Source organism: Cimex lectularius, unplaced genomic scaffold (assembly GCF_000648675.2).
Source record: "Cimex lectularius strain Harlan isolate CLEC.00 unplaced genomic scaffold, Clec_2.1 scaffold69, whole genome shotgun sequence".
Lineage (NCBI taxonomy): Eukaryota > Metazoa > Arthropoda > Insecta > Hemiptera > Cimicidae > Cimex > Cimex lectularius.
The window spans coordinates 265,562-290,639 of record NW_019392630.1 but is presented as its reverse complement, the minus strand read 5'-3'; the positions used below and the strand labels follow the sequence as shown (position 1 = coordinate 290,639).

Sequence of the window (25,078 nt, the reverse complement as noted above, 5' to 3'; positions counted from 1 at the left end):
TGGCATGTCTCTATGAGCCCTATTATTAAAAAGGGCTAGTCATTCTCTTTGATATCTTAGTTTTTTCATTGCACAGAAAAACTTTTTTTTAATAAAGCCCATTTATAAATGTCAGGTTTGAATGCTGCTGGATTCAAACCCGGGACCTTTACTTTACAGTGGTGAGTGACAAAACCAAAACTGTGGTAGCCCTAGATAGATATTGTAGTTTTCTCAAGTAGAGAAATGTTTTCATGGAAAAACAAACAAAAAATCCTAGGAACTGAAGATAGGTATAGGGACTATATGTTGGAAGGTGTTGCAAATAGTGTGTACTATCATCCAAATTTTTTTTTAACATCATCTCTGGGACACCTGTATATATGTATTGAAACATTACTTTCAATTGTTTGTGTTTGTTATTTTTAGTTATTGTTACAAGTATATTATTTATATTTCAAATATTGATTATTACTTTTGTACAGTTCAACCTCTTATAGAACCCATTATATTTTGTGGTCCAATTAGAGCAGCAGCATATTGAACCGAATGTCATGGGTTCGAATCCCGCTCATGGCACTAACTTTTTCATTTCAACCACTACCTTACATAAAAAGATCTACTATTTGGAAGCTCTTATAGAACTTTCAACTGTATTTATCAGTATTTATATATGTGTATTTATCAGTATTAAATAAATAGAAAGTTATACTTGCTTTATTATTATTTACTTTATTTTATTCTTTTTGCTCACACAAATTAATTTAAATTATTGTTTTTATATTATATTTTTGTTTTGAAAAATTTTCAAACTTGTAAAAAAAGTTCTGTACTTTAATACAATAAAATAATGATTGATTGATTGATTGCTACCAGCTTCTGCACGTGCGACATAGCGGTAAGTGTGTGGTGATTAGTGACCGTTAATCGATAATTATTCAGAAATCGTGAGATACGGTACCGCATCTCACGATTTCTGAATAATAGCGGTAAGTATTTAAATCGCCCACGTCCCTACAGTAGCGTTCGCCTCACTGCACCTTTGATAGTTTGAATTTATTGTTATTCAAGCGAAACTACTTCAAAACGGGCGATAACAAAAATAACTGCAATTTAAAGAAAAATAATTAGGAAAAAATGCGCGTGGGAAAGTCTTTTTTTGTTTTTTACACAATTTCTCAATAACTACGAATGTTCGGTTTTTGTCCCAGCAGGTTGCAAACCGTGTGTAATGTAAATGTACATCACAACCCCGTTGTAAAGACTGTGACTGTAGATTTCTTTATTATTTTTACAACATCAACCCCCTTTGTTTTGTTTACACCTTCTTTTTTGAAGAGTTCGTCCGATCCAGTAAAAGGTGAGATAAATTTTTTCTGACAGGCTAATTTAAACACTAATCGAATGACAATTCAGTTGTAGGTATTGCGTTGTCTAACGTACAAAAGTGTTAGCCTCGTAAAAAGCCCGTTTATAAATAAAAATATAGTTTTAGATAAGAGATTTAATTTTAAATATTATTCTATTTATTTCCCTTCGCGTATTTCATACACTGCGCATTAATTTATTGACCTTGTGAAGCTATAAAACGTTCATACATGTAATTAAACATACTTATTTGTTGTAGATATATTAAATTTTCATATAATTGATGTTATGTCATTATATTTCATAATTTATTTATTTATATAGTTTTACACATCTCAGCAATGAACTGATATTAAATTTATTTAACCTAAAGTTTCATAGTTTTATATTTAATTATGTAAGGATTTTAAAACTTCATTTTTCTCTTTAATTTAATGGCACGTGATGAACTACAGTGACTGTAATTTCTCGACAACCTGACCCTTAATTTAATTTTAGGCTACATAAGGAAAAACAAGTTTTTTGAGGTTTGTGGGATTGAATAAATTTAAAAAAAATATAGATCTATTATAGAAGCCCTATAAATTATAACTATACTTTGGAAAATGCACATTTTCCTAAAGGCTAAGGTGCCTCTTCACGCACCAAAGCGGCTGTACTGTGACAGGGTTAATGCTGATTTCTCCGATTTGTCCAGACAGAGTTGGCACGTTTCTGTCTCTGCTTTTTCTATCTTATTTAGGTGGTAGTTAATACAGTAGTGGCTGGTATAGAAGCCTATAATTTTCTTCAAATCCTGCCTGGTGAGATAGAGGAGTTACTTCACCTTCCATTTTGTGAGCTTGATAAATCCCTTGGCTTGCCCTTTGTCCAGTGCTTGAGTTATTCTTTCTCAAGACATTTTTCCAGTTACAGTTTAAACACACACTCTTCTGCCCCTAGTTGTGGTTGATTAATGGTCTCATGGGTGAGAAGGCTGCACTTTTTTTGGATAGTTAGTTAGCCTGTTAATTTCCTTCTATACCTTCATGTCCTGGAACACACTTTAAGTAATCTTGTTATGTTTTTCTAGGGCCATTAGGCAATTTAGGCACTCCGAGATAATTTTGAAGTTGAAAGCATATGCATTTAGTGCATTTATAGCTGCCTGACTTTATGAAAGTATGTAAATCTGTGCACCTTTAATGTTTTTCTTTATTAAATCTTGTGCGCAGAGCTTGCATGGAGCTTACCTTGGAAAATTGTTGGGATTTGTCCTAGAATATAGTTCCCTTTAGACCTCTCTGTTCCATCTTTGATCCATCTTAGGGCATATTGGGACTCTTCTTGTGATTTGGGGCCACCTTTCTTCCAAAGGTCTCAATTATCTATGTCCCACTTGGAAGGGTCTGTCAAAGGTTAGTTTTTCTCTCAATTTGTAAGATAACGTTATAGCCATCTCATTTATTTTAATTCTCTCCAGCATTTTGTGGGCTCTTCCTTAGATCTGGTTTTATACCCTTGTATCTCAGGGTCTTTTACCACTCTCAAAAGTCAACTTTTGTACTAATGTTAGGTGGAAAATCAGTGTGGTTTCCATTGCTGCAGTGGGGCAGGTATGCATTGCCTGCGTTATATTAAGACACACTAGTCTTATGTATGATCCTTACTGAGGTACAAACTAGTCCCCCCTTTAATAAACAAAAACAAAAAAGGTACAATTCAGATTATCATGTTAAAAATATTTGGACACCTCCTAAAAATTGATGAGTAAATATATTCGAATTTGAGGTCCTCAAGCCTGTTAGCCGAGCTATAGTCGATAAAGTACCTGACTAGTTTTTTCTTTCTTTTTTCTATTTTTCTTCCTATGATAGCTAAGTTACTTGTTAGATCTTAGTGTTTCCTTGAACTTTTAATTCCAGGCTGGTTACTCCTTGTATCCATAATTGTTAGTTATTTATTAAAATATTGTATATTCATTAGAAAGTGTATTCAAAAGGATTAACCAGCAAGGGGGAGACCTAGTAGATTAGGTAAATTAATAATAATAAAAATATTTCCCTCCTTCCTTGGGTCTTCCCTTTCAGGGCAAGGTTGAAGGAAGCCGTTAAGCACAATAAGATCTCCTAAACTTGCATCCCATTTGAATTAGTTTAGTGGCTGTGGTACGCCGTTATGGGATCTCCCTTAGGTATGGCGGGGAGGTGGAAGGTGGATGGGTAAAAAAAAGTAAATATATTCCTTGAACTTTAATATTTTATTTTGATATCCTTTCTGTTCAACAACATCTTGCCAATGATTGGACATGAGCTTTTTTTTTTTTTTTTTTTTTCAATTAGAAATTCCTATTTTCTCTTAAAGTGGTAGATGAATATGTAATATTTGTGGTGTGTAATATACATTGATCCTTTGAGAGCTATTGTACCTTACAGCACATCAGTGAGTCCTAGTTGAACAAGAAGTTTCATTAGTAGGCCCGGTTTCAACGGTTGAATGATGCAGGTGATGCACAACAGATAAATGCAAAACAAATAAAATTGAAATGTGGTTTAAATATCAAAACCAAATTCATATGGATGTTATATTTTGTGATTTTACTTCCCCCTTTTACCTTTCTTCTTAATATGGAGGTAGAGAATCGGTTTTTCTGCTATCGAAAGCTAAATTAATTCTTCTCATAAAGGATGCTGGTTTTATGGTACATTTATTTAACAACTTTCAGAAAGTTATTTAAAACGCTTTTGAATTGTGTAAATTGGGTTTTCATTCACAACATTGTAGTCCAAAATTGTTAAGTTGTGGGCATATCACGTTTTTAAACAATGCTAATATGTCTCATTCAATAAAGGATGCAGATGATAAATATGTAGAAGTAGTATTTAGGGTATGTAATATGCAGCACTGAGAACTATTGTTTCCCCATTCTGTACCTATTCTTCTATGGTTATGTTGTACTTCCTGCTGCATGTAAGTGTAGCACCATAGTAAATGCAGGTAATGTGTAGCAATTAAATGCAAAACAAAATTAAAAGATATGTAAAATGTTCAAGTTTCAGAACCTAATTTATATATATGGTATGTTTTTTACTTTTAATTCCCTTTTTCATCCCCCCCCACAACAGTTGGGAAGTAGAGAACAGTTTATCTGTTGTCAAAAGATAAATGAAACAGGATTCTTATCAGAAAAGATGCTGGTATTATACAAGTTATTTAATTACCTTTTCATAGCTTAACACTTTCAGAATGGTATTAATGCCAGTTTTGAATAGTATACTTTTTCATACAAATCATACCTCTAGAAAATTGTGTTGTAGACCACAAGATTTTTTAAACAATAGTTGATTGATCATGAAATCCAATTAAAAGTAAGACAAAATTAAAGATCCTTAAAGATTTTAATTTTTACAATCGTGGTATGTATTATCACACTTCAGTTCAGTTTTCAGTCAACTTTATTAGTAAAATTATGTGGTGGAAATCTACCATTTTTAAATATATAATCACATTTTGCAATTGATTTAAACCCTATGATAGAAGAAAAATAAAAATGGCGCTAATACATCTCATTTGTAAGGGTCCAGCAGAATTTTTGTAACAGTTAAATATAAAATGGAGACTTCAAGGGCTATGCTACAATATAAGTATATATGCACTTGAAGAGCCGATGTATCCACTTTTCTGTTTAAAAGTATACCAGTGGGTCCTGATTTTTCTGATTAATTAATTATTGCCTCAGCTCATCTTGGTATTAGCCACAAAATTGTTTCCTTTAGTGTAAATATGATAGTGAATATGTCATCCTGACATCTTTCCTCTGCTTATTTTCAGAACCTTTACATTCATCTATATTACATCTCTGTCATTCATCGATGCTGACCTTATTTTTTATGTACTTTGTGTTCGTTTTTCCGAATTTCTTTTTATTTCCAATTTGGCAAGGAGATTCTTCCAGTGAGATATTTACATTATCTCCACACTGGTGAGTCTAATTCATCAAGGAATTTGATGAGTAGACCTAATTTCAGCAGTTGAATTTCTTCTATGGTTATGTTGTTAGTAGCCGTGATGATTTCTCGTCTACATGTTACCAATCTTCTTCAAATGTCCATTCAGTTTGCAGTGTCCTGTTAAGAATCCTTTTAGGATTCGAATTTTTTTCCTGCTAGCTTTGATGCATTATGCTGCTTCTTTCTTTCTTATATTCGCCAGAAGGTTCTTGGATTGTTTTTGTCCAATGAGTGAATTATTTTGTCATTCATCAGTACCTACCTTCTTTTATATGTAATTTGAGTTTGTTTTCCAAATTTCTTTCTTTTTTTTAAATCTGACAAAATTCTTCCAGCAATATATCTACATTGTGCATGACTTATGACATTTTATCGTTTTTTCTGTAGTACATAGTACAAGGTACAGTGTAGTCAAGTATTAATTGTACGGTTGGGAGGTTGACACAACTGCTATTGGTATTACTGTTTTTGCCAATCTAAATTATAAGTTAAAAAATGCTCATTAATAAAAAGACTTTAGTGTGTGGTATTTAGTCATGGTGATTCATCAATGATGGGCAATGATAAATTTTTTAAATAATTTCTTATTTGAAAGGATTGAAGTACTTTATTCCATTTGATCTACAAACAATTTATTTAGTTATGGAAGGAAATAACACTTACAAATTAATAAAATAACGTTGTTTTGAATAATTAATGTTTTAATTAGAATATTCTAATACTCACTTTGGTGTCGCATGCTACGCATGGAATAAACATGTTTAGAAATTGAAACTATATATGTTCCACCCAAACATGAAAAATAATGATAAATTCGTAAGTTATACACACACGCACACACACCTCACTGCCAGCTTAAACAATGAAACATATCTTCAAAAAACATAATTGAGCGATGGAAAAATCTTTTTTTTCCCCTGCAATTGAAAGAATTTTAAATTCAAAATGTAATACTCTCTTCCGACAAGTTTGTTGTTGTAAGGAAAAGAATATGTATAACAATATAGTCACATAACAGAATAATCATGCCGTTGAGATGATTGAGATTTTACAAAATGAAATTTTTATATACAAAAAGCTATACAATAAATTCTACTGTTCTATGCAGTGTCTGCAATTTATATTAGCAGGAAAACCTTTCTTTTTTCTAAATTTTTACAAATTTCAAAAATCATGTCAAATTTATAAACAATTAAGAAGTTATTTATGTTATCTTATTTAAAAGATTCAGGATCTCAAGAACACCAATTGATCAGTTTATTATATTACAGTTATATACAAATTAGTGATTCGTGCAATTTTTTCAAAGAGGCACTGAAATTAAAGTCCTACATCATTATTGAGTTCATCCAAATAACTGTTAAACCCTTATCTAGGCATGTCTATTTTTTATGCTATTATTAACTTCTATTGGCACTTGTATAATGCATACGCTCAATAATTAACAAAAGCATATCTGATTTTAGTTGTGTACAGAATGAATCTACAGTTTAGTCAATCATTTTAAACAGTAGTTCCTGCATTTATTTATTTATTGGAGTGTTTAGTCAAGGTAACAATCATATCCAGAGGTCAGCTTCTTTATAGCACGCAGATAAGATTTTATTTCGGCTAGGCTTGTCGGTCAGGTAGCATGATTACAAACAGTTTTTATCAGTTTGTAACGTTTAACACTAACGTTTTTACTTTTAGCTTTTTTTCTTTTTCTCCTCAAATGAATAAATCGTCCATAAAAGAATAGACAGTATGAGGGTCATTATCTTTTCCCATAGTCATAGTCTCTGGGAATTAGGTTTCCAATCTGGCGATAATCTCACGGGGGTTTCACGTTCCTTCTTTCCAAGGCCGGTGCCTATTTTAATTTTGATTAATTGATTGGTTGATAAATTAAAAGCTTATTAGTTTTTTCTTTTCGTATTGACTTCAGTTCGCTGTTTTTTAATTTGTAATTTGCCGTTAATTAAAATTCAATAAGGCCGTTTGGGCCAGTCTGTTGGTAAGTTTATCCAGGGTAATTACAGGAAAAATCAATAAAAATTTTATTACACGCAGTTAAAGCATTTTGTCTAGAAATTTTTATGATTCGATAAAATATACCAGCAAGGATATATTGCTTTTCGCTTAATGATTTTTTAAAAATGTTACTTACTCCTTACGGAGAGCGTGGAGGCATGCTGTATTTAAGAATGTATCTCGGGCGCAGTAGCCAGTTTCTACTTTTTGAAGGACGTGGTGTTTTTTATCGTACACAGATCTGTCTTATGTGTTCTGTTTGAGTGCTGTATTTATTATTGAAATCGGTGAGAGTGGTAAATATAGCGTTACCATCATCTTTCCAGTTCTCTCTGCCTCTCTCCGAGCGCATGTGTGTGTTTCGGGTCGTTGGCGGAATATTAAGGAGCCCATCAACCCTATTTTAGATTAAATTATTAATGTTGTAAGTTGCTAGTGGAGGAATATCGAGTATTCCATCTAGTAATCAATATACATAGTTGTGAATGTATTTATTTGTGCGACTGAATTATACCAGTAGTTTTAGGCTAGGGAATAGCTTGCATGCGTTTGGTACTGAAATGACCTAACCGTCGAAAGCCACCGTTGGGTGGAAGGGACAATCTCTTTGGCATCTGGCTTAAGGTAGGTACTAATGAACCATCCGTATAACTCGGTAGTGAAATCCCATGAGGTATAGACCATAGGGTCAGCACATCGGGAAGTGACAGTCCTTCGAGGTGAAAGTCCAATTTAATGTTACTTATAGTTTAAAGGCTGATGTATGTTAGCAAATAACCAAAACTTCCTTATTGCTTTTTTATTATAACATTAGCAGGAATAATACAAATAAAACAAGCCGAAAAACGAATTACCGTACTCCAAACACTTGACATTCAAACAATAAGAACAATAAATAAAATTTGCAAGATTCACTAGTCACAACATATTTTTAAAAAATTGGGATATTTAATTACTTGGCTAATAATTAAAAATTATTCGTAAATATAATATTGCACATTGATAAGAGGTATTTTCCTTGAGGTTTGTTAAATCATTCAATTGTTTGGTAATTTTGGAATCTTTTTAAAAAAAGCAAAAATTGAATAAATTAAATAAACCTCCGTGGATTGTATTTTGACCGAAGTCTCACCAATTTTCGATTTATTTCTTGTAATTTTTACGAGAGAATCGAGTATGGTATGTAATCTCTGTGCGATTGGTAAATCGGGGAAGAAGTCCCTTCACTTTCTTTGTGAGTCCCGTTGAGCAATTCGCTCATGAATGAGATGTAAGTGATCGCCAGCCGTAGTGTCTCTATTCTCGAAAGTCGTTTTTCGTAGGCGAACGTTGGCACTTTCCTTCTCAATTTGTCAAAAGCCTCGTTGAGGTTGAACATCCGCCTCCTTTCCCTGATGTTCGCCGCCCTCCTCTGTGCTATGGTCGCCACCCTCCTCCTCGGCTTCCTCTGCGATCCCAATGGGTTGCCGTTGGGCACACTCCCATTTCCAGTTATCCCTCCGTTCTGGCCCAGTCCACTACCTCGTAACATTCTAAAATATATGCAACATTATCACAGTTAAACAATTCTATACAGAAAAAAAAGCCGGTACTGTATCCAGTACAAAATTATCACATGGAATAATGACGATACAACGAAACAATTAGTACACCAATAATATGGATCTTTATTGATGACTTTATTGTGAGATTTCCTATTGAGTCTGTGTGATGATGGACTTGAAGCTTTTGATTCTCGCCATCTTCAGAAGTGAATCTTATAAGTTAGTGAAAGGTGGCAAAAGGAAGGTATTGATGATTTCCTTTCCTATCGTCGTCTTTGACGGATTAAGTATGTGTCTTTTTCATCATTGTTCTGCTTACAGACCTACCGCTGAAGTTGGCGAGAAACCCAAACTCGTCTGACAGACTCAAATCAACAATTAGACCAACCAATGATCCGAAACGGCCAAACTATAGGTTCATCACTCCACAGACCTCATCTCACTTTGCGTTAACTCCTCTAGCGTTTACAAAGTGCAGGAATTCTTGTGGCATCCCATTCTTTCACCAATTTTTGTAACGTAGGTTGTGTTGTCGAGTTCTTGCGTGACTTCTCACCATGCCCCACTCTTGGGCATGTGGCTTGCCACGATAAAACATTAATTTGCACTTTGTAAAGATTTTCATTCATAGCCGGACAAAATTTCTTTGCTAATAAATTGAGCTGATGGTATTTCACACGCTCAGAAGGTCTGTATGCACGGCTCGGCTGCTATAAAGCCTTAGTCGAGACACATCAGATGTGGGCGCACTCAAAATTACGCCATCCTTCCGAAAAAGTAACCCTGAATTGATTGTATGTTGTCTAGCAAACAAAAGCCTCGATACACAGTATTGGTGAGAAAGAACAGCTGCTGGACGATTAAACGTTAGTCCAATTTCAGAGAGCCTTTTCTTACAGTTCAAGCTGCAATTGACGTTTCTAAATGGCGTTCAAATGATGAAATCTGTTTTCAGTAGTTAAAGTAGGTACCTCTAGGACGGCTTTTTTTTATTATAAAAATCTTTTTTAAAATAATGCATAGTTAAAATTTAGAATTTAGAAGTCAGGATGTTTAGTTATACCATGCCCTTCAAGAGGTGTTGATAGAATCCTGCATAACCGTGTTCATTGACTTCAACTTCCACAGTTGACCATTGAGTCGGCTGAGTCGTCCTGTCAAGGTGCCTATTAAAATTTCAAGTTTCATCCTTGTTCCTTTTTCAAATCTTGCAAGATTGCTTGACTTTTACCTCATCTTCTATTGCAATAACGTCTAATGTGTTTATTGAAATCGTACTGAAGTGTTCGGATTCTGATAGCGATAGGTATTACCCTTGTTTGCAAGGCCATATGCTTCTTTTCTCTCAATTGCTTTGACCTGGTATCTATTAACTAGTCACTGTTTTGCATTTAAACGTTTTTTTAATAACTAAGTATTAAATGGGTTGGATCAGCACATAATACGTTTCATTGGATGCTGGACATGTTCTGTAACACGCGAGTTATCTTAGTCAGGGGATATTTGATTCTTATGAATTTGATTCGTATCGGAGTTAAAGTATCTGTAGTACAGTAGCGATTCAGCTCCTTGCCCGTGCAGGGTTAGTAAGAAGATCCAAGATGACTACGTCCCAAGTTCAGTGAAAAGTAACAGTGCGTTAAAAAATCAAGAGTCTGATAGATCTATTGAATGTTGTTATGAAATTAATTTCCGAGTGTCAGATATAGTGCTTTGTCCTTACCTGTGATGTAAGATAGCTGGATGATTGGGAGGTGGAGGCCAGAGATCTGTCGGACAGCCTAGCCCGGGGTAGTTTCCATGTGACCAAACTCCATGGGACTGGACGCCCGAGCCGCAGTACATATCGTTTTCTGTACAACCCTGAAAAAAGTATAATTATGAATTTATGATAGAATCTCATCCATGAAATGTTTGATATTGGTTGAAATAGAAACACTACAACATAAATTTTTATTTCATTTTAACGGAACCTTTGTTCGTAGGTTGCCACTTGACGTGCCCTAAGTCAAACGGATATTTCGCTGGATGAAGCATAATAATAACTTAACTGTTTTATCTATGTGCCTGTAGTAACAGAAGATAATCCTTCTTTTTAATTTAATTCAGTCGTTTTTATTGATACGGTTCAGATTTAAACGGCTTTTACCCGATGAATAATTGTTTGAATTATCAAGAACTGTCCATATCAAATTGAAATGGTTAGGGATGGGACTCTTGTTTCTGTGCAGATGATACAGAAATCGTTCAAAGAATATTTTTACTAGAAAAACCTCTGAACCTTATGTTAAGTAAAGAAATCATTGATCTGTAGAAATATGGACTTCCAACACTGTGTAACATAACCACTAGGTTCGTCTTATCGCATTCTTATGTAACTTCATTTATAACTATTTCTGCTTTTGAGAGAGGAGAGTACTGTTCGGGTGCATTCTTAGACATGCCCCAAGCTTTTGATGAGGTCTGCACTGAAGCAGTACCTACCCATTCCTTATTACCAAATCGTAAAACCCTACCTAACCGAACGCTCCTTCAAAGTGAGATGCGGCAACGAGGAAGTCAGACAGACCCAGGACGGCGTCCTCAAGGGAACATTTTTGGTCCCATCCTATATAAAATTTATACTGCTAATCTGCCGAAATATCCCAAAACGATCCTTTGAAACTGCGCGGACGATACTGCCGTCTTATCTCCTAATTCAAATCTTACCCGAGTCACCTCCAATATCCAGGAGTGTCTTGAGCTAATTGAAGAAGTATGCAAACCGTGGAAAATGAATTTTGAATGAGGATAAATGCGCCCAAAAGCAACTTACAATGCGACGATCAGGTTGGGCTGTCACGGATTTGGACCTAACTTTTTTTTGGTGATTCTATACTCAAAAATATTGGACGCGTATTCGCCAATTTTTGCGAATAGGCCCTAGTTTCGCAAAAACAATTAAAGTTGAAATTTTCCGTTTTTTTAATGTTTTTATTTCGCCGTTCTACTGGCCCAAAACAAAATGTAAATATATCAATTTACAGCATTTTTATTTAGAAAGCAATAAAAAATATAGTAAAATTAATCAAAGTTTATCACTGACATGCGTTTTACAAGTGAATGTAGACGGACCAGGATGATTAGAAATGAAGTATGTAATAACAGGTTCACATAAAAAAAATTATACCGCAGACATCATGATATTTGACAATTTGACACATACTAGATCATATGTTTTCTTCACAATCGAGATTGTACGAGCATTTCCGATATGTTTCACCAATTTATGTAAGATTTTCTCGTATAGGTCATCACCCGGCCACCCTGATCAAACAGTTGTCAAATCAAAAACAACCCATCTTTTGACAGATAAGAATGGTCGATGACGATCAAACTGTAGGATTTCGATCTGCCATTTTTGTTGGTAGTTTTCGAACATTCTGATCCGTCTTGAAGAAGAAAACAAATTCAGTTGCTACTGCCAAGCTTTCGACCTATTTTAAGGTCATTATCAGGGCAAAACAAGCTTAAATATGGGTACGGCTTGACATATTTAAGTTTTTACAGGCGATCTCAAATTTCCTTGAAGACCGACTCAGTCCCAACATTGCCAAGAACTGTAACAGTATTGCTTTGTATTGGTTTTTTGCACTGATGACCTTAAAATAGATCGAAAGCTAAGCGGTAGCAACTGAATTTGCTCCCTTCTTAAAGACCATACCTTGATCCAGTGTTCGTAACTTTTAATTTAATTAGCACTTGATTGGAAAATCTGTGCTCTCTTACAGTAGTTCTTAGATGTATGATTTTCATTAATTTTTAAGTTTGAAAAAAAATATGCTTCAACATTCACAAATTGTCATTCGGGAAACTGTTGAAAATGAAATCTGAACTTTCGCCAAATATTTTACTATTTCTGATTATACTTTCATTTATTTTCTCAGTTTATTTTTTAATTGGATGTTTATAATATAATAGAATTTTTATTTGTTGTAGAGCATAGCTCATAAAAAGAATTGAGTCTATTAATGCTTTTCGCGTATTGATAGAAAATAATTAATTTTTCTTTAGACCCTGTGGACAATATATTTAATATGTTAAGTATATAGTTGTTAGTAACATTAAGTTGTTGGAAATAATGTTTATGTAATGGTACGTATGCTGTATAGTAGATTATATATTATACTACAAACTACATTTCTGATTGGCGACAATATTATAACAATAACCATTGATGTTTAATTTAATGTAGTGACTATTGCATGTTCTCTTTTGCCACAATAAGTTAACTAATTGCAAATGGCATTTTAGTTAACAGTAATATTGGGGAATTTTACTTTTCAATAGCAAAGTATTATAAACTGGACTGTACCTCGATTTAGACGATTTTAGATCCTTACTATTTAGGAGCTGCTGAAAAGAAATTATTTTTAAAAGAGGATAGGCATTGCCGAAACCTTAAGCTTTAAAAACCCAACTCAGTAAACAATTTTTTAACTTATGAACCCAGTGAAGTTTCGTCCCATTAATTGGTTGAGAGTCTAGAGAACATATAGGAAATACGAGAGTATCTGGTTGCTTCCTTTCCTATAACTTTACATACCCAACCAATTACCAATTTAGTACCCGAACCGACATATGAAGGATACCAACCCAACCTACTGACTGACTATATAATCCGGGTTCGTAGAGTAAACGGATAGTAACCTTTTGTAAAAACTAATTTGGACCTTCTCCAGTAAAGCTACATGTCTTGATGATTTCTGATAGAAAATATTTTGATAATGCTGGCTTATAAAATTCTTTTTAATGTCTTGTTAAAATGATGGCACGACACATTCATGCGGAAATTTTAGAAATATTCTCCATTGGCGGAAACATTGTATTAATTGGAAACAATAATAACAATTACGTCTAAGAAATAGTAAAATGCTCGAGTAGTAAAAGTTTTCAGGGTCAGTTAATCGTTGATCTTGGTCATTTAATCCTTTATGAAGTCTTTTATTTATTTATCTGGAACTGAAAAACTGGAAAACTAACCGTTCTTTTACTATAATAGTTGCCACGTTTAATAACTCAGGAAAGTTTATGTTGTAAGTTTGAATATTATGCAGACATTGATCCAACATTGAAGCCATATTATGCAGACATTGATCCAACATTGAAGCCCTAATGATCATTTCTCAGCTTGCGGTACAGTTTGAAACAAATTTATTTACAAGGTAAAATTTGTTATTTTCAAATTGGCCTTAACGTAAGCTATGAAAATTATTTTGCTACCTACAATTGACGTTGATACTTAAACCTCTGGAAGAGGCTGCTGAATCTCAAAGATCAGGAGTGAGTTAATATTATATATTTCCTTTGATTGCGGTACAGTTTGAATCAAGGTAAAATTTTGCCTTTTCAAATTGGCCTGAACGGAACATATGATATGGTTTTGCCCCTTACAACTGAGGTCGAATTGAATTTTAAGCAGGGTCCTGCCTTACTATATTGTCCAATTCCAAATATCCAATAATTTTGAATGTCAATTTCTTTTTCTATGTTCTTCTCGAACTTGTCCGTTTTGGGGCCCCTTCTATTTATAAATAGAACCTGCATTGCACCCCTGATGGCTATGCCACTGGAAGAGTCTGCTGAACCTTAAAGGTCAGGAATGAATATATCAACATATCATTTTCGTCTTCTTGTACCTATTAACGATTAAATTCGATTCACCTAGCTGCGGTAAACACAATTCACAATAATTGAAGCTACTTACGCATAAAAACAAACAAAAAACAGGATATCACAGTACCGTTTACTTCGCCGAATGCACTCGTTTTAAGATTCCAACGAAAATACATGGTGTTTTTTCGAGTTGTTTTGCATTAAATATAATCTTAGGGTTTATTTGACGGAATTACTAACTGTTCGGTCTCGAGGTCCCAAATTGAACGGCATCAACATCTCCAACCGTAAACCAAAATCTGTATCTACTTACGTTCGCCTGAGACGACTGTACATCCCAAGTTGAAAGGTCGGAACTCATGTTTATACTAAAAGGATGATTTCCACCCCCCATTCCGTTAAAAATCAACCCCGTCGAATGAGGCTCATCCACCCTGCGTAGCCCTTGCTCATAGGGAAGGGCAGATCCGAACATGCGCCGCCCCTTGCCCAATCCCTTTCGTCGGCAGCCATGTTCTTCCATGAAATTATGCGGCCCTTTTCCTTCCATGGGCCTATGCTGAAAATATGATTTCACATGAACTTTGATTTTATTACAACGAGCTATCTGCAATTACAACTAAGACAAACTTCTATGATTACTTCCACCGATTACTATAGGTATTTATCTTTACATAAAGATTCAATTATTTATATTGTTACGCTGACTAAATTTTTGTTTGAAAAATATGTATCAGTAATAATAGGTTTCTTTACTGCGCTTCCTACAATCATAATCCCAACAAAAGCAGAACCGTGAAAAAAGGGCCAAGTTCCAGACCCCCTCCATAAAAACAGCCTATCAATGTATTGATATCTACAATGTGGGCAAGTCCGTTCTTTTTTGAGTCCATAACCTGTGCGAACTTAAAAAAAGTTAAAAGTTCCAGACTCAAAAATGTCAGTCTATCCAAGTAGTGACCAACCTCTCTTAATCCTACTTTATTGAATAACAATGTCCTTTTATTTTTATTACTTAACACTTGGCCAGTTTCGGAATGAGCAAGAGGAGTGTGAAACGTTTTTCTTTTCTTCTGAGTTCTCTACCTTCTCGTCACCCACCTCTCCCGTGTGAGCACACATGGCCGTGTTCTTGTAATCTTCACTCTTGGTCATAGTGTAGGTATCATTACATTGATAGGGTAATTTTTGTTCTGGAACTTGACCCATTGTTCAGGGTTAGGTTTTTGTTGGGATATCATGTGCTTATGTTCGCTTCAGCATCGTTGACGCCGTTTTTTGAGACACAGGATCGATTATGCATGTTGTAGATTTTCTCTTGTAAGAAGAGAAAATTGCAATTTTCAGATTCTTGTACTTGTGTATCAAATATCACATTTCTACTGACACGGGAAATGCCTTATAATTTTGACGATGAGTCTACATTCTAAATTTGTGGAATGTCACTATTACGAACTTTTTATTGTATGCTGTTAAGATCCGTGTGTTTTTCTGGCGGATTGTCGAATTTCTCTTGTAGCAAAGGGTATGGCGTGATCGTCGTCGTTTATTTTTGATAGCTGCTGAACCAGAAGATGGAACATCCATACGCGATCCATAGGTTGAATTAACAGTATGTGGATCAGTTTTTTTAATGCACAGAGCGATAACAGGACAATTCGGGAGATATTTTAATGGGTAGATTCGGGTTCTTGTTTTTTTCACAACTGAGATCTGCTTATCGTCGCTACTTTCGTCTGTCAGATCACACAACCAACATCTTCTGGCAGACCAGGATGGTCGGTAACGATCGGACTACAGGATTTTCTCAGACGTTGGACGTACACTCCAGTACATGTAGGATTCACGTAAGAGGTTAAATTGGGGGTGATGATGGTATTAGGGTGTACAGGTAGGTTAGAGGTATAAATGATATAAAGGACGGGACTAAAAATGCTCCCTTGTGTGACGCCGGCTTGTATCTGTCTGACTTCCGAGAACCCGTTGCCGTTTACTATTTTAATTGATACTTTTAACCCAGCCCTGGCAGTAAATGATACGTTTACTTAATAACCAAATTTCTCATTCTTTGTAACATTCCTCCTTGTGTTAAAAAATTGAAATCCGCTTTCTAAAAAACGATGATTGTCTTGTTGCTATCATCTTTTTATGTTTTTATCTAATGTTTATGAACGACAGGCGAGACGTAGTCAAGTTTTTGTTCAATGTCATTGTTTTTTATCTTTTGTTTTATATCAGGTACATTTTTGTTGTTCGTATGTTGTGTGTAATGATTCTAGACCCCTTAATCTCGCTGTGTTTTCTTAGGAAATCGGGCTAGAGATGTTTTTACCAGAAAGTTCAGCGAGACTATGCGGTCCAGGATTTTGATCAATTAAAGTGTCAAAGAGTGTTGAACAATTCGCAAACCAACATTGTTTCACAATAATTTTTTATTGTCGTTAATTATCAGTAGAGATAACCCATTGAGTCATGTACTCTCAGTTGAATAATACTTTTTTCATTTTTATAATTTTGCATATTTATCCATTATTGAGTGTTATTTTTAAAATTATTTATTTAAAAAATGTAAATAGATTTTTTTTGTGAATGCATTGCTGCTTTGTGGCTTTTGTTATAAAAATATAAAAAGATTCGTTTAATTTACATTTTTTCAGTTCTGTTGCAATGACCTCCATATCACGATATCGTTTGTCTTTACGACAGCAAACAATTACAAATATGTGTTTATATATGCTTAGTTTGGTTTCTTCGGAACCGTAAACATTTTGAACAAAATTACTATGGTATTTTATTATGAAAGCATCACGTACCAAGGCAAGAACAAACCTTTTTGCACTCAAAGGAAGTCGACACTTAAGTTTTTAAACAAATATCTATCGGACGATTAGCCTATTAGATGAGTGAAAGCTCAACCCTATTTCCTTACAGAATCGGACCACTTATCAATCGGTCCATCAGCTGCGATTCTTTTTTGATGGTATAGGCAGTCCCAACCTTGTGATCTATTTCCTATTCTTTCTGTTTCTATTACCAACTTCTTTTGTTCTGGTGCGTGGTGGTATAAGGCTACATGTGTGCAAGTACAGCCTCTCATAATCTGTGAACGTCAATTGTAAAGCTCAACAATACGAGGATGAACTTTTGTAGCCCTTGTACTATCGGGAGTATTCAGATTACTCAATTTATGGTTTGTATTATGTATTTAAATTACTCAAATATGGTTGTAGTCCATTGATCCCACTTGTCAAGGTTCCGTTTTTACTTTGACCGTCGACTGATCTGGTTTTATTTAGGTTAGAAATGTGTGGTGATTAGTGACCGTTAGTCGATGATGTGTTGAGAGTATGTTCACAAACACTTTGAGCCCTGAAGATGATCTCAATAAAGATCGAAACGTTGGCAGGATAAAGAAAATGGTTTTCTGAAACCTACATCACACCAGACCGCATCTCACGATTTCTGAATAATTATTTTATGATAGAGTTAAATGTCTCTGGATCCCTGGTTTTTGGACAGTCTTGCCTGATTTGATTATATGCCTTTTATATTTTTCTTTTTTCTATTACCAGCCTCAGGTTTTTTAGTGGCCAAGTTGAGAACACTTTTTTTTAGCGGGACTCTGCGGATTTCGTACCAAGCACAGTGAAATTGGGCATGTTCGGATTTGATTCATCCCAGGGGAATCCGTGCAAGTATGACCCAATGATTCAGGATCTGTGAGAGCCAAAAGTTTTAAAGCCAAGGATTTATCCACGAGAATGGTATTAGACCTTGTTTTGTCAGGCAATACTCAAATGAGGTTGTAGTCCATCGATTCTGCCAATTGTCTAGGCCCCATTTTTTCATTTTGCCTTTGACCATCGAATGGACTGGTTCAAATATTTTTTTCCTGTATTTCTGACAGCTAGCCCCCTTTTTTTTATTTCCTCGTGGTCGTTTCAATTTTGAGGTTCAGTTCTGAGTGAATCTTTCTCATAGATAACTATTCAAGGATCTCTACGCCTTTGGTATTCCGTTGCACTTCGACATTTTCTTGTCTTGAAGAGATTGGAAATAACCAACAATCGAAAAAAAAGGTTGTGTTGCATTGTATAAGTGTTACATTAAGTTTTAACTTTTATTGTACAGTTATAAATAAATAATGATTAGTGTAAGAATAAATAAATTATATTTTAATTGTATTTCAATTTTCAGATATAAATGAAAAGAGTTATGCCATCAGGTCAAGAAGTATACTATGGAGGTGGTGACGTTGCAGACGAATCCAACTCTGGACGTCAGGGAGGTAATTCACCATTTTCTATTAATTGTGTCATTTATTGTGTGTTATTTGTACATACTTTCAAAGTGAATAGACGTCCCTTAATTCAACCGAACCAGGCTCTAACCGGCGTATTTCGCGGTTTTACTTTACGCTATTCCTGTTTTGTCAGTTCGGGAAGCGTAGCTAAAACCGTGGATTAAATCGGTTAAACGACACTCAGTTGTTGATAAGAGAGTCATCCAACAAGCGAGACCGGCAATTAGCACAAGGGCAGTCAGAGTCTGTATCCAATTCGGAAGGAATCGAAAATCTATGATAGTCCAGTTGACTTTCCCAGAGGAATTAGTCGAATATTATCGTATCTTTTTAATCATGTACTAATAAGATTTAATTTTATGATCTTGCTTAATAAAAAAAGGTTCAACATAAAATATAACGAATTCGTAGACAACAGGAGACATGGTACGTTAAGTTTTATAGTTTTGATTGTTTAATTACTTAAGTCCATTAATAATTAATTAAATCATTTTCCATTAATATTATGTGTTATCATTTTGAACCAGAAGGCCAGAATAAAACCGAAGTAGGTTAATCAGAAAGTCCTTTTCTTTTACCGAACTTTTGGATGAATGAACTTTTAAGTCTTAGTTACATAAGACTTACTTAGTTAAGTTTACTTGTTTTATTTACTAGATGTGGTTTACTATCTGGTTTTTCTCTGAAAGACAGAAGGCCGACAGGCACTTGTCCCCTGACGCAATGGTTAAAGGACCTCACTGAGAGTTGCGGTCACATAATCAAAATCTAGGAATAAAATTGCAAAATTTAGGAAATCTTGCAATATAGCAGCTTTCGTTGTATACCAGAATTATGAGAAACTTAGTATTTAAATATTATTTTTATGTAAGGTCTATCCCGCTCGTGACACTGACTTTTTTTATCTCAATCAAGACCTTACATAAAAAGAATAATTAATTGAAAGAAGTAACTTGGTCAATTGACCTCTAAAACATAAATGGATTAGTGTTTAAACTTAAAGACATATCTGACTCTTCTTTACGATGAAAAGAATTTAAGAAAGATGTTACTTTCATATCATCCCTATATTTATAACTTTATTTTTTAAAGAAATATTTATATATTTTACAATAGTTTTGTACAAATTAATTTAAACGCTTAGCTTTATTTATTAATTTTTAAAAAATAAAATTTCTTTTCATTACATTTTAAATAGGTAATTGTACTAAATCTGTGAGTACAAAGAGATACCTTTTACAACCGATGGTGTATTATTATTAAATTTTAATAAAACGTGAATTTTAATATCCTGAATGTGTTTTTATTACTCCAAAGTCTTTATATTAAATTTAAAAAAATAGTTTAACTTGTGGAAAGCTTAATTATCAGAGAACGCATAGTTAGTTTTAATATTTCAGGCTAAATTGTAACCGCTTTCAAAACTTGTCAATTTAATTTTCTAACAATGGAAAATATAGCCATGATTGTTCAACTAAGCCAAGGAAATTATATCGCATGTGTTAAACATTTGCGCTCAAATCCCGGATGTTACTGCTAAACATTCTTATGTTTTGAAATGACAAATTACTTATACTTTCCGGTCTAATACGTTCTGATGATTTCCACTGGTTGCCAGTTTTTGAAGGTTGTGGTTGACATATTACAACGGAAACCACAATCAAAAGAATCAGTGCTAGAGTTAAACGCTCCAAGGATTTGGTTGGCACGCCATAAAATCGGATAGCGTATTTCAAAAAGGCACAATCCTTGATTTTGAAACTAGTATTGTTCAAATAGACCTTTTCCTGTTGTAGAAGAAGGAGGGAGCAAGTTGTTTATTTATTTATTGAAAAACCCAGTAAAAATAACGGCTTCATTTCAACCATGAATTTATTATTATTATACTTGTCCATGTCACCCAACGGGTAGTTGAACTAAGCCCTCCTATATGACAGGACTTACTTTACACACTATTAAATTTCTGATTAATTTTCTTTATATACTGTTATGAATTTTCTAAGGATTTCTTCTTCTTTTTTTAATTCAGAAGCATTGTTAATTAATATTTTTTCACTACTTTCCCATTATTGTATTCAATTTTTTAATAAAATTACATTTTTCTTACCTACCATACGAAATTACGTGTCTTCATGTATTAAATTATCAAGATTTATTGTGCTCCAATGTAGGCCTGCATACAGGACAGCTGTTTAATGCCCAACTATACGTTGGGTGTCGGGTACGAGGGTCAAACCACTTTACAATATATTCTCCATATATTCACAATTAAAAATGCACGGGCTATGCCGGGATTCGAACCCAGGACCGCTAGCGTGGCAATGCGAATCGGACGCCCTAACCATTGGGCCAGCCAACCCCATAAAAGACGAATAGGGAATTAGATAAATAGTTTTCTGTGTGCATAACAATTTTTTTTTTTTTCAATTTGCCCTCATTTGTTAGCATAATCGATCATGATTAAGATATGATGCTTTGGTGCATGCCTTGCACTCCACAAACTAATCTTGTAACTTTGTATTGTAGTAAGTTAATATTGTACCGAACTTATCCTATTGTTTCTGTTAATTAATTTTCCGTTTATCCATATTATTTTCCTTTATTTCCAAATTCTTGTCAAGTCAATAATACTTGCACCCTCAACAATTCGTTATATTTCCGGTGGGCCAGCGATTTTTTCCCCGGGCTTTTGTTTTCTTCGCTATTTATGTCTGGTCAAAATGTAAATTTAACCCTACTTCTGCTCAGTTTGGACGGTTATTCCATGAAAACATTGTCCATTTATTGAACATGTTTGTCTTTGCACTATTTGATGATCAAGAACTTCCATAATTTATGTGGGCTTGTATTATCTTTGTTAATTTGATCTTTATTTGCTTGAGTGATTTTATTAAAATATGTACAAACGTCGAAAAATAAGTAATATTTTCAATATCATGAAGTCAATTATTTATAATCTTTATTGAGTGCTCAATTTTATTTGTGTAGTTGGATTAAAACATGAAAAAAAAATTATTGAATTTGAAATCTTATTGTTAGATTTTCTCCTGAGGTCTGTGGGGTGATGGTCGATTCCACTTTAGGATACCAACTTCGATGTTTTGGTCAGATACGATTTGGCATTTCGACATCTTCATTGGTGTTTTGGCACAAATCTTCAAACCCACCAAGGATGGCAGGCCAAAAGACCTACCTATAGGCTGTACGTGACAAAAAAAGTTTGATTACCTTCATCAACTTGTTCTGCTTGACCTATCGTTTCGTATGCCCTAGCGACAAAAACGTTTATGTAGAAATATTGTAGCCCCAACACCCAGACGAATTTCTTCTAAATCTCTGTGCAACCCAGTTTCATTTCGATTCCAAATTTAATTAAGCTTCATTGTATTTCATCTCGTGAATCAGCTCGATGCCACTGACAATAAAAACAAGATGCGTTATATCAAACCCGATTCATCACGCGAGCCAAGTGTTTAGAGGGTACAGAACCAAAACAAATTAACTTATTAATAAATCCGATCCTTTTCAAAAGAGGGGTGAAACATCGTAAACAGATTTACATTTAATTGGCCACGTGGATGGGGAAGCCATCCTAGTCGGCCCACCCTCCTACGACGCACGACCCTCTTCTATGTTGCGATTATCCGCTCGAGTAGGCAACAGACGGCACTATGCCTTATTTGAGCTTTAATTTACAGCTAATATTCCTATTAAAACAATATCATGACATTGTTTTGTACAATTCACTTACTGTGGAATTAAGTCATCATCATTCCTGTTTTACTCGTTTATAACAGTTATCGGATGTGGACTTAATACCCACCAATGGCAATGAATGCAGTAAACCTGAAATTATTCTGATAAGGCTTTATTACTCAATTGGTAATGTTTCTGCCGATCATCTTGTTATATTCTGTCCAACACGTGCTTGTCTTCAGAATAAACACCTACAGCAAAATATTGCAAAATTGGTTGTTTTATCTGGTATCAAAAATATATCCATGTTCCAATTCCAGCACAACTTTTGAAAAGCCCAGCAGCATTAGGTATCATACATGCTAGCTTAAATCACCCACACGAATCATAACTAATGTCGGATATAGTAAACTCAGTACTTCTAACCTCTGAAGTACGTATACAAGAATTAAAGCATAATACCATACAACGGTTATATCATAGGCTCATTTAACAAACTATGTAATCATTAAAAATACAAACAAAACGACACTTCAGAAACTGGCATTAATTGGGCCGCATTCACCTGCGGAGATGATCATACTGTCATATATTAAATAATTTAGGCAAAAAATTCCATCAATTATAACAAACATTTTATGAGAAAATTCAACATAACCTCTTTGACCTGACCAATAATAAAAATAAAAATACGATCTAAATGTAGAGAAGCAGTGTCAGACAACTATAAACATATGAAGTAAAAATGTATAATCTTTTTTTTAATTGTATTTTTATGTCTACGTCTGTGATATTACATGAAACTAGTCTAGTCATTTCATAGTTGAAAAGGTGAAGAAAAAAGTGAGGAAAAAATCATTCAATGTTTGCATGAAAATAAAACAATTCAAGTTATTTACTTCTGACTAAAAATCAAGCCCTGAAGAAGGTACAATAAAGTTCCGAAAGCTAGGTTAAGATTTAAGATTGAAAATATTTTATTTGACCACATCCTTGATAACCAAGTGAACATTATCTGCATAAGAAGGTCGATAAATCCACAAAACAGAATGTTTTTTCTTTCTTAGAGTTTTCCTTTCATCTACATTTACTTGTATGTTGGCAGCTCGTTTATGCGATTACTCCAATTTAAACCTATTTTAAACTAACAATAGAAATATGTACAAATACCCTTCAGCATTTTAAAGTTGTGAACTACTAGACATGTCATTATTTGCAATAGGAATTTTACCGTCTACCGATTAATTGGTATACCAGAGCCACAAATAAGTTCAGTTAAGGTCACCAAGGAGAAAACTCACTTTCGCCTGAAAGGAACGTTTAAAACAAACTTCCTATACTGTAAAACCCGGTGGTTTTGATTAAATGTATTCCAAAACCGCATATGAGGCGTAAATGTATTTGGAATGTTGTTTATTTATCTTAATTGACATTCATACTTATTAGACATTTGATTGATATGAATTTTGCTATCAATAAATTATTTTATTGATTATTCGAAAATGAAAAACATTTGAGCATGAAAGCTTGTAATTTTATGTTAATAATTGTAAGGGGTGTTACATCATGTGTAAAAATTAATAGCCATTTTGTGGAAAACAGTATGTATTCAATTTTTAAATATATGTTTAAAAAATTCAAGTTTTTCTATATAATTTGCTGTTTCATTTTGGAAGCGATAATTCATCTTCAATGATTTTTCATTGGGGGAATTTTTTTGCTTATTGCCTTTAATTGATTCATTCAGTGTATAACAAAAAATAAACGAATTAAAAAAATAATCAAGTTTAGCTAATTGGAGTGTGTCTCTCACGTTTTGCCCATTAGAATTATTTTTCATGGTTACTTTTATTGAAGAGTGCATAATAACGGCAGGCTTTCCGACTGGTTGAACGAAAAAACTTATTAACAATTTGTCAATGTTTAGTTTAATGTGTGTCAATTTTGCAGAATTAGCCTCGTATGCTCCTGTGAGATGTCGGTGCTCAATGGCATTTCAATCTTTCACAGGCGTTTTGACTTTTCCCCATCATTGGTAGATCTTATTAAGCAGTCGTCTGATTTCATCTGGATCATTGATGAACTTAATGAAGTTAACTTAACTGAATGAATGAGTTTTATCGTTTCTGATCAATTTGTCTGTCAGACTGATTGAGGCTTCTCACCTTCACCACTGACGATTTATTTATTAGCAACTTTGTTTGGATATATGTATTCAATTGTGACATTTTATCTATAAATCTGCGGGGATGAATCTATAGTTTAGTCGTTTCCGACTAGTTTGTTCTGTTTATCCTCAGTATTTTGATCTGCTAGAGGCGCACTTCGGCTTCACGAGATCATCTGTGGTCGGTTTTATTAAGTTGGCCTCTTAGCAGTATTAAATGATCTGATTTCATCTGGAGGTCTGCTGGTTGATGGACTTGTAGTTTTATCTGTTCTGAATTTGTATGCCAGACGCGTTGTGACTTTTACCATATCAATGATGATTTTTTACAATAGCAACTTTGCGTGGGTAGCTGTTAAATAGT

General features: G+C 34.2%; 2 protein-coding genes across 3 annotated transcripts in view; one reads left to right on the top strand and one right to left on the bottom strand.

The window, feature by feature from the left end:
- Positions 1 to 1,101: 1,101 nt before the first annotated feature.
- LOC106670343 (cytochrome b561) overlaps positions 1,102 to 25,078 on the top strand; it is a 35,323-nt gene continuing 11,346 nt past the window's right edge. Inside the window, exons 1-2 of the mRNA XM_014400579.2 lie at positions 1,102 to 1,339; positions 18,746 to 18,836. Coding sequence (XP_014256065.1) covers positions 18,752 to 18,836 — 85 coding nt within the window. The 5' untranslated portion in view covers positions 1,102 to 1,339; positions 18,746 to 18,751. The remainder of the gene's footprint in view (positions 1,340 to 18,745; positions 18,837 to 25,078) is intronic.
- On the bottom strand, positions 7,807 to 15,193 carry LOC106670334 (protein Fer3-like). Of its 2 annotated transcripts, none has more exons than XM_024224605.1 (3): positions 14,862 to 15,193; positions 10,617 to 10,756; positions 7,807 to 8,881 (listed from the first exon to the last, which is right to left on the bottom strand). In XM_024224605.1, the coding sequence occupies exons 1-3, from the start codon at positions 15,096 to 15,098 to the stop codon at positions 8,509 to 8,511; spliced, it is 750 nt and encodes a 249-aa protein (XP_024080373.1). In that variant the 5' UTR covers positions 15,099 to 15,193; the 3' UTR covers positions 7,807 to 8,508. The 2 variants fall into 2 exon arrangements, with proteins under 2 accessions (XP_024080373.1, XP_024080391.1); XM_024224623.1 differs by having other exon boundaries at positions 14,789 to 14,920.